The 15,761-nt window shown below is 36.1% G+C and overlaps 1 protein-coding gene across 9 annotated transcripts in view; it reads left to right on the top strand.

The window, feature by feature from the left end:
* DCLK1 (doublecortin like kinase 1) overlaps positions 1–15,761 on the top strand; it is a 350,726-nt gene that overhangs the window by 11,443 nt on the left and 323,522 nt on the right. For all 9 annotated transcript variants that reach the window (XR_013407907.1, XM_028837437.2, XM_077974211.1 and 6 more), the window contains exon 3: positions 8,954–9,300. Coding sequence is in view for 8 of the 9 variants with exons in the window: in XM_028837437.2 (XP_028693270.1) it covers positions 8,954–9,300 (347 nt within the window). In the remaining variant the exon portion in view is untranslated. The remainder of the gene's footprint in view (positions 1–8,953; positions 9,301–15,761) is intronic.

Below are 15,761 nucleotides of genomic sequence, written 5' to 3'. Positions count from 1 at the left end.
CTTTTATTGACTTTATAGTACTCCTTTATACAAAGGTACCATCATTTATTTAACTAGTCTTTTATCAATGTGCTTTTAGGTTGTGTCCAATTCTTTGTTATTATAGACAGTTTTGTGATGAGTATCCTTGGATAGATGTTTTCCACTCATGTAGGAGAATATCTTTAGGATAAATTCCTAGAAGTAATATTGTTGGGTAGAGAGGTACAAACGTTAACATTTTAAGCACTATTTGCAAAATTCCCCTTCATAAAAGTGGTTTCAGTTTACACACCAACCAGTTATGTATGAGAGTGACTGTTTCTCTACCCTCAACAAGATGTTTTGAAATCAGATGTTTTCCCATTAACTAACCCATTAACAAAAGAAAACTATATGTCTTCTCATAGTTTTAATTTTCATCTTTTCATATGTTTAAAAGGCATTTGTATTTCATTTTCTCTGCATTGTCTCTCCATCATTGATGATCATTTTCCTGTCAGGTTAGGGTCTTTTTTATTAACTTTTAGAATGTTTTTTCTTTTAAATATATTAACTCTTTATAATAGTGATTGAGAGGGCAGTCATGTGTCATTTAATAATGTGGATATGTTCTGAGAAATGTGTTGTTAGGCAATTTTGCCATTGTGGGAACATCATAGAGTGTACTTACACAAACCTGGATGGTGTAGCCTACTCCACACCTAGGCTGTATGGTATAGCCTGTTGTTCCCAGACTATAAACCTGTACAGCCTGTTACTGTACTAAATACTATAGACAATTATAACACAATGGTATTTGTGTATCTAAACATATCTAGACATAGAAAAGGTACAATAAAAATATGGTGTTACAATCTTATGGGACCATTGTCATAGATGTAGTCTGTCATTGAACGAAATGTTGTGGCATATGACTCTATTTTTTCCAGATTTCTCTTTAGTGACTTCATTTATTGTGTTTTTTGCCATATAGATGTACAAAACAATTATATAATCAAATGTAGTATTATTATTTATGTGTAGCTTGATTTTTATGCCTCTTGGGTCCTTTGTATAATGAGATCATAAGGCCATTTTTCCTCATTTTCTTGTGGTATTTTTATGTTTTCACTTTAAAAATATTTTAATGGAAGTCATATTGTTATAATATGTGAGATAGGGATTCAGTTCAACATTTTTTCCAGGCTATTTGCTTCATTTCTTTAACATTATATTTTCAGATTAATTTGGACTTATAGAAGTATCACCGAGATAGGAAGTTCCTGTTTACCCTTCACCCGTCTTCCCATAATGGAACAGCACACACAATCATGGTACAATGAACAAAACTAAGAAGTTAACTTTGGTACAATACAGTAGCTGAACTACAGGCTTCATTTGGTTTTCATTCATTTCCCCACTGATGTCCCTTTTTTATTCCAGAATCACACATTGCATTTAGTTGTGGTGTCTGCTTCATCTCCTTGAAGCTATGACGTTTCTTCTGTCTTTTCTTATCTTTAATGACCTTGACAGTTTTGAAAAATACCAGTCAGTTATCTTGTAGAATGTCTCACAGTTTGGGTTTGTCTGATGATTAGATTGATGTTATGCACAGAAGTCATGTTTTGTCCTCAGTACATCATTTCAGGGGGTACATGATGTTGATATGTCTTGTTGGTTACCTGTGATCATTTGGTGAAGGCAGTGTCTGTCAGGTATATTCACTCTAAAGTTATGATTTTCCCCTTTGTAACTAATATTTTGGGAAAAAACTTTGATGCTCTGTAAATATCTTGTTTCTCCTTAAGCTTTTGCCCATGAATTTTGACATTTATTGGTGGATCTTTCCTATAGCAGTTATTACTATTTTGTTCTAATGGTGATTTTCTTTTCCCTCTTTACTTGCCAAATTTCTAAACATTACTGTCCTCCATTTTCCTGTCTTTGGATCATCTATGGTGATCTCATCAACTGACATTATTTTAACCACTCTTTTAAGGCCTATTACTCCCAAATCAGATCTTTCTTCTGCCCTCCAACTACCTTGATATATGTAAGTGATTCTCTTCCTTAGTTCTTTCAAGCTCAACATGTGTAATTGTGGACTCATTCTTTTCCATTTTCCAAAATTCATTCTTTCTCTCATATTTCAGCTCTTATTAAATAGTGTTACCACCTGCTAGGGTCCTGATGTTTGGGACCCCCTCAAAATTCACATATGAAGGTATTAAGGGGTAGGGCTTTTGGTAGGTGATTATTAGTTCATGAGGCTGGAGCTTTTATGAATGGGATTCATTGCTTTATGAAAGAGGCCTCCAAAAATTGTCTTGACCCTTCAACCCTGTGAAGATACAATGAAAAGATACCATCTGTGAGGAAGTGGGGCCCTCACCAAACACTAAATCTGACTGTGTCTTGATCTTGGACTTCCCAGCCTCCAGAACAGTGAGAAATAAATGTGTGTTGTTTATAAGCCTCCAGTTGATGGTCTTTTGTTATAGCAGCCAAAGGACTAGGACACCACATAACTTAACATCAACCTTAACATCTCTCTCTCTTAATCCCTCAAATCCAGGCTATCATCAAATTTTGTTGATTCTGCTTAAGACATTTCTCCAACTTGTTCTCTCTTCTCCATCACCTATTTCTGCTTGCTGGAAATCTCCAACTGATTGGCTTCTAGGAACTTCAAATTTAATATGTGCACAGTCAACTTAATTTCCTTCTTTACTGCCTATTCCAAACCTGTTCCTCTTCTAATTATACCTATTATGGTGTATGGGAAGTAGGCCCAAAGAGAATTTTCAGTGTCCTCACTTCAGTGTCTTTGTTGCCTCATATTCCCTCAGAACCCATATCCAGTCAATTGCCAATTCTGGCTGGTTGTATCTGCTAAATACGCCTCGTAGCATCCACTCCTCTGTCCCTAGTGTAGATATGTAACATTCAGTTCACCTCCTGTCGTAGTCAGCTGTAATGACTTTCTAGGTGATATCTCCCCGTGTTCACTTCAGCCCGTCATTCACACTGCAGCCAGTGTAACCTGTCTATCATCCAGGGCTGATCACGTGTAAAACTCTGACCTTGTTGCCTGATGTGGTTTTATCTAACTCGTCTGTCTATGGAACCATTTTTATTTCATTTTTTTTTGAGAAAATATATTAATATATATCACAGCATATCCCTTTCTGTACTGTGCGACAGAGCATATTATTATTTTATTTTTCTCTGGAATGCTCTCCTCTCTCTTTTTTGTCAATGGTAATCTTACCCTTACTTCCAAGGCCAGTGTGAATTCTATTTCCCTTTCATTGATAGCCCAGCGGGAAGTAGGAAGTGACTTCTTTCTCCTCTGAGTTAGGATGGCCTACACTACTTACTTACCATTACCACTTACTGCCTTGTGGTGGAATCTTTTCATAGACACATCTTGCTTTCTAACCTATTTGAAGACAGGCTCCTGACTTAGGTTTCTTTCCCTCCCCAGAGTGGCTGAGTTAGGTCTTGCACCTATGACTTAGGATTTAGGAGGTTGTGTTTAATTTTTAGGTTTCACTGTTAATGCTATACGTACTTGTCACAGTTTTGTTATTTGTTGTTCTGTTGTTAGGCACAATTTTTAGCAATGAGATTATGGGTATAAACATTTTCGTGGCTCCAAGTAGTTTTCCATGTTGCTTTTTAAAAATGATTGTTACCAATTTAGTGTCTGTAATGGTGTTTCCTATTTACACTTTATTTTGTGTTTATCGTTTGTCATAGATTTTAGCACCTTGTATTATTTTGTTGCTGCAACCTCGATACCACTTGTTTTCATTATTCTTTTGTTGCAATTACAATAGGTACAAGAGTACATCTTAAAACTGCTTTAACCTGCCTTAACCTTGCATTTCTTGGCTTACTATTTGAGCACCTTCCATGTGTTTTCCGTATATTCTTTGTTTTGTTTTTCTCCTTTGCCGTCTATTTTTGCACCTTGTATTTTTGTAAATTATAATAAGCCATGTTTATTATAATAAGAAATAAGAAAAAGAGTGTCTACTTTTCAATTTCAAAAAGTTTAGATCTCTCATATTTTTTCCTTAATGTTTTTCTGTTGCTTCGGATTTGAGAAGGTGACATGTCCACAGGTCTGACATACACATTCAAATTCATTTTCTATCAGCTTACTTTTATGTTCTATTGTGTTAGGGAAGACTTCTGGGAAGGAGTGACCCATTAGCGCCTTTGGGAAATCTTTTTTCTTGCCTTTAATAGCTCGATGAAAATCATCCTAAGCCAGTGACTTCCAGGTAGATTATGAAATGTTGCTGCGCGTATCTGAGTTGCCTCATAAGATGTAATATCCAGAAGGCACTTTATGATATTCTATTCTATAAACAATATTTCATGGAATTTAATTCAGTTTGGTTGCAGAGGTTTCAATACATATTTGAGTTTTTTTCTAGATTTTGCCATAACTCACAATAATGAAATTTAATTGCCAGGGTTTTTAATCAGAAAGTTTATCCTCTGGAAAAAATGAAATATATTACAGATATCCTTCACTTAAGATACTTTTGACTATGCCACATATTGATCTTAAAGGAAGCCTAGAGGAGGTGACAACCAGCTCTAGTAATGTGAAAGATGGAGATGAGGGCATTTTCAGACTGAAGTTAAGTAATATCAGAACTGGAATTTACAAGCCACCACTCTTAGCCAATGAAAAAACTCCCGCAATAAGAGGCAAATTTGTAAAATCCCCCAACATAGAGTCTTGTGGAGGAGCACTTTTATAGCTAACACACTGCAGGTGCAGTCACCCAGGGAACTGGTACCACATTATCAGTTTTCAGTAGTGCCTAGGGAAGTCATTTTAAGTGGAAATATTCTTATTCTGTAATGGAAGCTAATGGCAAAGTAGAATTAACTTCACAGATTTTTAAAATAATAAATCTTATTAGAGAAAATGTATTGTTATGCTTTGAAGAATAATGGCAAGTATGATCATTTAAAAATACAGGCCAGGCATGGTGGCTTACGCCTGTAATCCCAGCACTTTGGGAGGCCGAGGTGGGTGGATCACTTGAGGCCAGGATTTGAGGCCAGGAGTGTCAACGTGATGAAATCCCGTCTCTACTAAAAATATAAAAATTTGCTGGGCGTGTTGGTGCATGCCTATAATCCCAGCTACTCAGGAGGCTGAGGCAGGAGAGTTGCTTGGACTCAGGAGGCAGAGGTTGCAGTGAGCTGAGATCACACCACTGCACTCCAGCCTGGGTGACAGAGTGAGACTCTGTCTCACAAAAATAAAAAACAAAACATAAAAATAAAAATACGTAGATGATTTTTTAAGCAAAGATTCTTCAGTATCTTAAAAATAATCTAATATTCTTACTTACATATTATTTTACCCTCCAACTTTCAGAAAATATTGAAATCTTTCAGGAAAGAAATGACCACATTCTGATATTTTAGTATCAGTTGGATCCAAACATAATTTCATGCTTTATTTCCTTACCTTTTTAAAAAACTGTCATTTTCTTTATCTCTCTCTACTTAAAAGCAAAGATTAGTTTTTGGCCTTCAGAAATGCTACAACAAAATTTGGGCAGATGCTGCTTCAGCAGTTCTTGCTATTTGTTGGGGTGTCTTAGATCCCAGAGTATTACCTTTCAAGTGAAGAATCAGTCTTATCATAGAATCTTTAGGGCTTGAACAAACTGAAAAAAAAAAGGTTGTATGACAACCAACCAAAAAATCATGATGTTTTGTAATTTCCGGTACCATTTCTAAGAGCTTTGCAATCATGCCATCCTTGTTCAAGTTCACCTATAGGAAGTCATGCAAAGCTTCCAAACCTAATTTTGGGCTATTTTTTTGAAAAATACCTTAGTTCTTTTGTTTGTTCGTTTTAGATAAATTCACTTTTATTTCATTGTTGCAGTAAAAGTTATACCAAAAGACTTTGGAATGTGGGGTGGCTTAGTGTATGTAAGAGGAAGTATACTACAGTAATTATAAGCTTACTTTATCATGTTATTTTGTTTGTTTGTTTTTTAAATAAAGAGAGACGGGATCTCGCTCTGTTGCCCAGGTTGGAGTGCAGCAGCACAATCATGGCTCACTGCAGCCTCATCCACCCAGGCTCAAGCGATACTCCCACCTCAGCCCCCCAAGTAGCTGGGACTACCTGTGTGAGCCACCATGTTTGGCCCTGTCTTGTTATTTTTGAATGGCACTTAGCACACATACCTCATGTCAATACTTGAATGCTCTCTAAAAATGATTATTTAAACAAGATTATAACCTATCTCTTAAATCTCAGTCTCACTAAGGAAGAGACTGAACACTGGATATCCAGAGCTATTTGACCAAATCAAAACTATGTTTTCTTCATTCAGAACAATCACATTTGTTAATTTATAATTATCGATGATAATTAGCCCATGAATTGAAAAGCTATTTTTTACAAAATCAGAAAATACAACCAACTTTAATTTAACTATGTTAAGGCAGGAACCACATCTCTTGTGGCAGAGAGAAATTCAGTATTACGATTACATTGAAAATAGTTAAAACATGGATTCAAATAGATTTAATGGAAATTTCTTTGCACGATAAAATGGAAATTTACTAGCATAAGGAAATCAATGGAAATTTATTAGCATAAGGAAATCCATCTGGGCCTTTCCTGAATTCCTGAATAGTGTCGCAGACTCTGAATGACTGTGGTGTGTGATCTTGGATTTGGTGGCAGCTCCTTCTCCTTCCTTTAGCTGTTGCTTTCCTGTTAGCACAGTATCATCTGTTACTGGAGTCTCACATCCTTCTCTAAGATTCACATTCCAGTCTTTAAATCTGATTATCCGGCAGAGGAGCCTCACATTTACAGCACAGATTAAACACATATTTTTTTTCTGATCATTGTTGCTTGAACCAAACCAGCAATGCCTTCTCAGTGTCACGGGAGAACTTTCTTATGCTTTTAAACATTTTCAGGGTGCTTTATCTAAGAAGATATTTTTAAAAAGTGTTTATTGTCTCTTCTAACAAACTCATTCCATGTTGCTATGTTCTTTAAAGCTGCTCCCTCTTCTAATACATTTTTAAAATTTTTGTTGAAATGTACTCTCTATATCTTTGTTTTGCTTTTAGTTATTAGCTTAGTATATAAACTTAAAAATGATCAGACAATTGTATATCTTCAGTTAGCACAGAATTCTGACAAAGGCTAGCTTTACCAGCTCAATTACATGCTGTGTGTCTCACTGGGGAGTGTTGGGGGCATTCTCACATTGACATGGACCCAACGTGGTGTCCACTGGTAACTGTTCAATATAAGACCTGCTTACTGATTTCTAGTAAGTTTGTTTTTGAATTTTTCTTTGTGGCTTACTGCACAATTAGGGTAATATAGCCTCAGGTCATTTTCACTTACATAGCAAGTTTGCATCTGAGATCACTTTGATCTCTATCTTCTAACTTGACCTTCATAAAAACCTAATGAGGTTTTACTTTATAGATAAATAAACCACCACCCAGAAATCTGAGGGACTGGTCCAAAGTCACATGCTTGGAGAGGCCAGGTTTTGAGCCCGAATTTCCAATTCTCTCTTCCCACTATCATGTTCAGGTCATCACTCCATGAAACCTCCAAAAACACTGCTGTTTCTGTAGTACCCAAATATGCCTTTCTCAGAATTTAAGTAAATATCAAAAATCTGTATATGTTTTTGATATTTACTGAAATCCTGAGAAAGGCATAGCTGAGACAAGTCGTGATATGCCAAGTGAATAGAAAGGGGGTTGGTTTAACTTGCACTATTCATACAACTTCTAGTGAGGCATAATGTGTATGTATACACATTATAGGATATTTTAAGAACATCTGCAAAACAAGTGTTCAATGACATGTATAACTGTTCTTTTTAACTTTTGAAGGCCTGCTTCAGTTATTTTTATGCGACTGCTTGTTCTTTGGCCTTGGATGTTTGCACTGTTAATTTAAAAATAATACAAGGACTTAGATAAAAGAATGGGCTGTGTTAGATTAGGCCTAGGTCATTTTACCTGCAATTATGAAGGCCTTTCAGCATTTTTACCTATTCCTAGTTACAAAAACTTATTAACACAGAAAAAAAGCCATTACAAAATCTTTAATTTCAAAAGACTTTGACCTATCTTTATGAAATATGTATTTAGAATTCGTCATTTCACAATTTGTTGTCTCTTGGTTCTTGTTTTTCTTTTTTGTGTGCGTGATCTTCATCTACTTAATAGTCTGATTATTTTCATTAAAAAATTTCCTGCTAAGGTGTCATTTTTAATAAAAATTTATTTATTTTTTTAGAGCCCATTTTTGAAGCTATAGTTTGTATGTTGAACACTTCTAAAACTTTTTACTTATGAACAAGTATGAATTGACTTTACAGTGTGTGTGGATCACTGTGATTGGCACTATGTAGATGAGAGAAAGGAAGGGTGATTATTTGCTTGCTTTTGGAACTTTACTGGGCTTTACAAAATCTTTAGCATCACCTCTCATCAAATTCATAAATTATATGACTATTTTTAGATGCTGTATTCTGATTCATTCTTAGTGTCTAAATTATCTCAGGTAGCAAATGTAGGTACTTCCGATTTTGAAGTTTTCTGCAAATTTAAATATCTCTAATTCCCAAAGAATATTTTCTATTTTAAATTCACTTTCACACTTCTCTAAGGTCTTTTCAAGCGGATCAGCATTCCTATCACCAACCTTAAGATGAAGAAATGGAGGAATAATGTTTTGTTTTGTTTTTCCAGGATGTGGATCTGTTACTGACAGTGCCAGACTAGCAATCAGAAATCTTTCTTTTTCCCTGATGATTAATCATACTTCCATTGTCTGAAAAGTCAGGGCTAGCTCTTGCCCCTAAGCAGAAAAGGCAAAAGAGAGGATAAGTAGGAAAAAAGAAATGGGTATATTTTCGTTTAAATTTAAATATATTTCTCTCTTCCTCAGGAGAGAGTTATGTATGTGGCTCAATAGAGCCCTTCAAGAAACTGGAGTACACCAAGAACGTGAACCCCAACTGGTCGGTGAATGTCAAGACCACCTCGGCTTCTCGAGCGGTGTCTTCACTGGCCACTGCCAAAGGGAGCCCTTCAGAGGTGCGAGAGAATAAGGATTTCATCCGGCCCAAGCTGGTCACCATCATCAGAAGTGGTGTGAAGCCGCGGAAAGCTGTCAGGATTCTGCTGAACAAGAAAACGGCTCATTCCTTTGAGCAGGTCCTCACTGATATCACTGATGCCATCAAGCTGGACTCGGGAGTGGTGAAACGCCTGTACACATTGGATGGGAAACAGGTAAGAGACATATTGTGATGTGACTTTGCCTTTGAGGCAAGAACCAGGGAGTTGGAGGGTGTACGTGGTTAAAGCATACATTTTGCTCAAGTTGTTAAAAGACCTGGGTGACTTAATTAACAAATATGTACTTGCTGGCCCTAGAACAGTCAGAAGTTTGAGTTGAGCAGGATTATTCTTAGGAATAAAGTAAGAAAAAAAATGCGTATCTTTGAAGATTAAATAATTACTCAGGGATTTCTACTTTTTCATTTATTATTGCTTAACATAATGGTTCTTTTCTGTCATCTGTTTTCAGTTTTCTCATAGGTCTTATAGCCTTAAGGATGACTGAGGTATGGAAGTAAACTGTGACCAGTAGGGACAATTCTAACTTATTTCTTTGACCTAAATATTTTATGATTTTAAGTCTTTGTAGTGTTTGTTCACTGGTGAGATTTACTTACATGTTATAGATTTTCAAATGTGTATCTAAGAAATGACATATTTCCATCTGGATAGCTTTAAAGTCATATTTCTAGAATAGTATTTATCTTGTATATTTCAGTGTTAAAATAAAAGGGAGGTTTTTTAGCTACAGAAGGAACATCAGTTGACTTGGATGGGTGATCATTTTAATGTGAATTGGTCAGATGAATCCAAAGGAAGCATCACCTTTTGTTGTCTTGGGTGGATTATTTTTGTAAAGGTTTGGCAGAACCTTGATGGTGAGTTGAATTAAAAAACATTGATTATATGTACAGCATGATTTGCTAGTCATTCAGAGTTTACCAGATTACATTTTTGAGCACACTATCTTTGATGGAAGTTTAGTTTTTAATGTGGTGCTATCAAAATGCTTTAAAAAATTTTTTGAGGGATAATTTGAATGATTTGTATGTATAGAAAATACTAAAATTAAAATGATTCATGAATTAAGAAACTGATCTTATTAAATAGAAGACTCCTCCAAGTTCTTAAAGGGTAGCACGTTCAAACTTTCTGAATTAGAAATCGATGCTAATCCTAGAAAGAGTATTAGTCATGAAAGAATACTTCCCTTAGGGATCCATTCAGATGCTCTAAATTATAAAATTCATTAGGAAAGAAGGAATATGTGCCAGTTGTTCATTTGTATTTACCATCTTTTGCTTGTCTGATAACCCTTGCCCTAAGTATCATGAGGATAAGGATCCTAATGGATGAGATTCTCTAATGAATGAGATCTAGTCTTCTAGATTTAAGAGTCTGTAGCCTAAATGTCATCAATCTATCAATGACCAGAAAGTTCATGCTGGCTTGTGAGTTATAGTAGCAATAAGATGGCAAACTTCACCTTTACACATTTAAACCCTTCACTGGCTCCATTTCTAATGAGTTTTTCAAACATCTTGTAGTTCTGAATTTTCACATACTGAATTTTCTCAAGATAGGAGTTCATCCATTTTCATAAATATATACCTATTCAAGTAAATATTTTTATGAAGTGTCTCATTAGAGTAAAGAATACATATGGATAAATGTTCCCTCTCCCTGCCTCACTTCAGAATTTTAGTAGCTCCAAAATGCTACTCTGAATCTAAAAATCAGCTTTAATGACTTTAGCTAAAATTTGCCATCAGCTGATTATTTAATTTTGTTTATTTCAGGATCCCTAGAATCCCTAGAATAGGTATGATGTTCTCAATTATTTTCTTCCTTACTGAATTTGTCTAATATCAGTATTTGATAACAGCTAGTCTGCTGTGGTTTACATGTAAATAACCTGAAGTCATGGGAAGGAATCCCAGGTTTAATGTCAAAAGACCAGGATTCAAGTCTTGGCTCAGTCATAGATTCCTTATGTTTTTAGCAAAACACTTAACTGAGCCTCATTATCCTCATCAGTGAAACACAGATAAAATGATTACCTGTATTTTATAGAGTGCTTGTGTGTCAACTATGATGATACATGCGATAGCAATTTTGATATATAATGATGATAGCTTTACTGAGCATTGTTCTAAGTGCTTTGCATATATTAGCATGTTTAATCCTCATAACAACTTGCTTATTATCCCCATTTAACAGATTAGAACACTAAGGCACAGAACTTGTTAAAAACATGCCCAAGACCACACAGCTATGATTTAAACTGGTCTTGCTCCAGAGCTTGTGCTGGTAACCACTGTACCACTTTAGATTATGTTAAAGCACCAAACTGACGCAAATGTACTGAGAAAGAATTGTTAAGGGAGTAATCTGTCCAAGGAATATCATCTGAAATATTTCTGCGCTGTCCTTTTTTTCCTGCAGTCATTCTGCTGACTGTTGTACTCAACTGTTGTTTTGTCAAGCATTCAGTTTGCTGCTATGGCATTTCCCCTAGTGTTGGCATGTTCTCTTCATAGCAGGATCAGTGGAAAGCTGCAGAGAAATTGGATGATTAAGTGGAAAGAACATAAAGACTTATTCCTTGGGTTCCCAGTGGGAACAAAGATGCTTCCTCATGGACCCCAGGAGTCTTTGGAATCATTTTGGCTCAAAAGAGAAATCTGTCTCATAAGCAGTTTGTTAGAATAGAATTTTTGACAACACTGGCAGAGACTGAGGCTTGATAATCCTCTGAGAATAAACCACTTTCCTCCACGCTGTCCTATGGAATAATGCTTGGCCATAGTGGGGTGGCACCTGCACTGCTACCATCTTGACCTGCCTGTGGTGACATCAGGGTGCTTATGCTGCCAACAAGATGTCACCCTAAGATTACTTGTCCCACCTTTTTAAAAAATGGTTTAACTGAACCCTCACATCAGCTCCATGAACAATATGGGAATTCCAATGCCCAGTAAAGAATTTCATGTTTTCGGATTGAGGAAGTAGAATTGTTTAAAAAAATGAATTGCTTGAGTGCTTTGAGTAAATGGGTAGAGGGGAATATGGTTTTGTAGATTGCCTTAGGGCAGCCTGCAGGTGTATCCATGGCATGAAAACTGTTGACGCTGGGATTTTGGACAATGGAACCATGAAAGCCGGAGCCTGCTGTTTAATCTGTTACCCAGAGGAGACGGACACTGGAGGGCAGAGACCACATGCCGTTCTCACTTGTTTCTACCACCACTCCTTGCTCCGTTGCCTCCCGGGTTTGTGTTAGCCCTAAGCGAGGAGTTCATCGAACAGTACTTTTCTTGATGTTTTTAGACTGAGATAAGGAAATGAACGTTTTGGAAATGCTGCACAATCTAGAAAAGATTCTGCAGGAAGCTACAATTGGCCAAGATGATCGTTGTGGTTCATAAGCAGCCTATGTGTGAGCAAACCCTTTCTAATAATTTCAACTCCATTCTTTATTCAGGGGCGCTGAAGCTTCAGTAAATGGTTGCCCCAACCTTCCTCGTCTTCCTTGCAGCTTTCAGGGTGACTGCTCACCAGGTCATCAGTCCTTTTGCTGGCATGGCTGGGAGTTCAAGGAAGCACTTACCATGCCTTAATTTCAGTGATGCTTTTTTTTTTTTTTTTAATCTGGGCCTTGGTTAGAGACCTCCAAAGAAGAAAAAGGGACATTTTCTAGCTGACAGTTAAAATCATGTCCCCTGAACCCATGTCCAAGGGGAGGATTTGTGGGATCTGAGAGTCTGAGAGTCTCTTCCTCTTGCCCAAGCCCAAGCTCTAGATGTTGGAACTTTGCTGTGGGTTATTCATTTAACCTGCCAAGCAGTTCCTCCCAGAGGACATTTGGAGTATAATTGTTTTTTAAGTGCTTAAAATAAGCCTAAAAGTTACCAGATTTGCTACAAAGATACCCTTGCATATCTCCTGACTCCTTTTATGGAAAAGCAAATCTGGTTTTCTTGAGCTGCTTAATCTGTGGTTCTTAAATCCTTCCTTAGAAACATAGAACAGCTCGTGCCTAAGTAGGTGATTTATACTATAAAGAACACAGATAGGGCACTTCCCAATGATCCCCTTCCCACTGAAATATAGCAGTGACAAACTAGATAGCTCTTTAAGTAGAAAACCAATGCACATCCCTATCTTATCTACTTTTCAACATCAAAGATCTGTGCAACATTACAGCATGGTTTAGTGAAGAGAAAAAAACCCAGGGATGTTATATTTTTATCTTTCAGACATTTCACATAGGCCATGGACTTTATAAAATCTACCACTGCTAGCATGCTAGAGTGAGCAAACCATTTATTGTTTTCCCAATATGGAAAACATTAGGAATTCCTCAGCTGAAGTAAGGGTAGCCATAAACTGATTTGGATGGTAAACCATGAGAAAGCATCATAACTGCCATTTTGAGGACATCCCAGTAGCTGTTGATAAATTAATCCATTATGACCTCTTCTCTGTATCTTTTGATCATGAATCCTTATTGCCTATTGTAAACGTAAAGCTCAAAAGATGCTTGTAAATGAGTCAGTAATTGCCGCCATTTTTTTAAATTTTTTAATTTTTTTAAATTATTATTATACTTTAAGTTCTAGGGTACATGTTTAGGTGTTTAATACAGGAGTTTATTTGATTACAGGAAATGGTAATGGTGATTAATAGGAATCTATGAATCAGACATCACAAAATGGTCTTTATTTTCTTCCTTTTGGCTTTTAATATCTAATTCTAATCTGAAGTAAAAATAATTTGGTCCACTCTTGAGTTCACAGCGCTTAATGTATGTCTTCCTCTTACAAGTGAAAAAACTCATACAAATTATTATTACATCTGACCTTGGCTATAGGAGTTGATAAGCATAGAAAATGTGGAAACTAGAGGTTTCCAGATAAAATGTAAAACATTTAGAATCTGATAGGATTTATTTGGAATGGAAAAGGAGGTTTTCTGTAGCTGTTAACAGCAGTGGTATTTTTCCTTTTTTATTAGTAAAACTTTTCTGTGACAGTCCTAATTAACTTCTGCAAGCATATTAAAACCCTTCATTCTTAGTATAAAGATTGAGTACTATTGATTTGCTACACTACCTATGTAGTAAAGGGAATGTAATACTTTTTAGTTTTGTTTGCAATTGGAGTAAAAAAACAGTTGATACAAGTAATTTAGCTTATACTTTAAAATGTCAAATTAAACTTTTCTACAAAATCTCAGAGCACATGTTAAACCATCCTCATGATTTATTAGAGCTATGAATTGATGGAAATAGATGATTTCAAAGAAAAAGAAGTTTAAGAATCATAAGGACACTTCACTTACAGAATTAAAGTGTTTAGAATAGAATGTGCTATTTTAGGTCACATATCTTTGGTCAATATTCAGGACTCATGAGCTACACCTGTCCTTATGTAGATATTAGTGCCTCCAAATTGGGAAGATTTTAAATCCTTTTTTTTTTTTCACTTTGAGCTCCTCTGAGGATGTGATCAATTATAGGTACCTGCAGTGATGTATATTTTAAGGCTTAGATTCCTTTTAGCAAAAGTCAGTTTTCTGTAAATTGCATTCCAGCTCGCTGTAAAATGAATTCTAAGTTCTCTTAGTGTTCCACTGCTGTACTGAAGATAGGCTTTCTAAAGCCCTTCCACAGTGTGCTGAGAGCATCTGGGGGACGTTTACAAGTCTACTGGCTTTGTGATTGCCTTCTGGTGGTGACTTCTCTTGCTTCTATGACAGCTGGAGCCCTGACCTGGCCTGTGAGCCTTTTCCGTCTGGCAGGAGCATGTTAGGATGATGGAAAGAACTTGGACTTTAAAGTCAACTGGTCAGTCAGTTATCCCTGCAACAAACAAACAAAAAAATTCAGCTGAGCCTGGACTGAGATTTCAGTCTGGAAAATCTAGCTTGTGGTTTTTCATCCAAGCCTGGAAAATTTAGTTAGCCTACTCAACTTACTGATTAGTTAAGTTTACAATTTCTGTATATTGAATTTACTTATAATGAGGAAATTTGCTTATGTATGCTATAAATTAAGTATAGAGATATGTGATAACGTGACACAGAGGAAAAACATTAGTTCCATAGAATTATAGACTTGAGTTCAAATCTGTCCTCTACTGTGGGCACAGTGAAATTTATCCTCCTGTTGGAAATAGTTCACACCGTGATAATCCTCAGTTTCATCATCCATATATTGTGAATAATAATCATGATAATAATGCTTGCTTTATATGTTGTCACGAGGACTAAATGAAACAATTCACGTGGCAAATTTAGCACTGTGATTGGTACCCAATTGTTGGTAGTTGTTATAATGGAAATGCTGACACTTAAGTTGCTTTTGGAAAAAAATCATATTTTAAATGTGCCAAAGGGACTTGCTGTTTTAAATTACCCTTTTATAATGACTAATCATATTTTCCTTTGTATATGTGGCTTTTCACATGGAAATGCTTCATGATAGAATAAAAAGAGCATGGAATTCGAAATGAGACACTTACTAATATAAAGTCAAATCCTGACTCGAATACTCATTAGTGGTGTGACCTCTGGCAAATCAGGTAAACTCTCTGAATCTCAATTTCCTCTTCTTTAAGATGGCATAGTAA

Source organism: Macaca mulatta, chromosome 17 (genome assembly GCF_049350105.2).
Source record: "Macaca mulatta isolate MMU2019108-1 chromosome 17, T2T-MMU8v2.0, whole genome shotgun sequence".
NCBI classification, from domain to species: Eukaryota; Metazoa; Chordata; class Mammalia; order Primates; family Cercopithecidae; genus Macaca; species Macaca mulatta.
The sequence above is the reverse complement of the archived record's forward strand: the minus strand, read 5'-3'. Positions and strand labels throughout refer to the sequence as shown.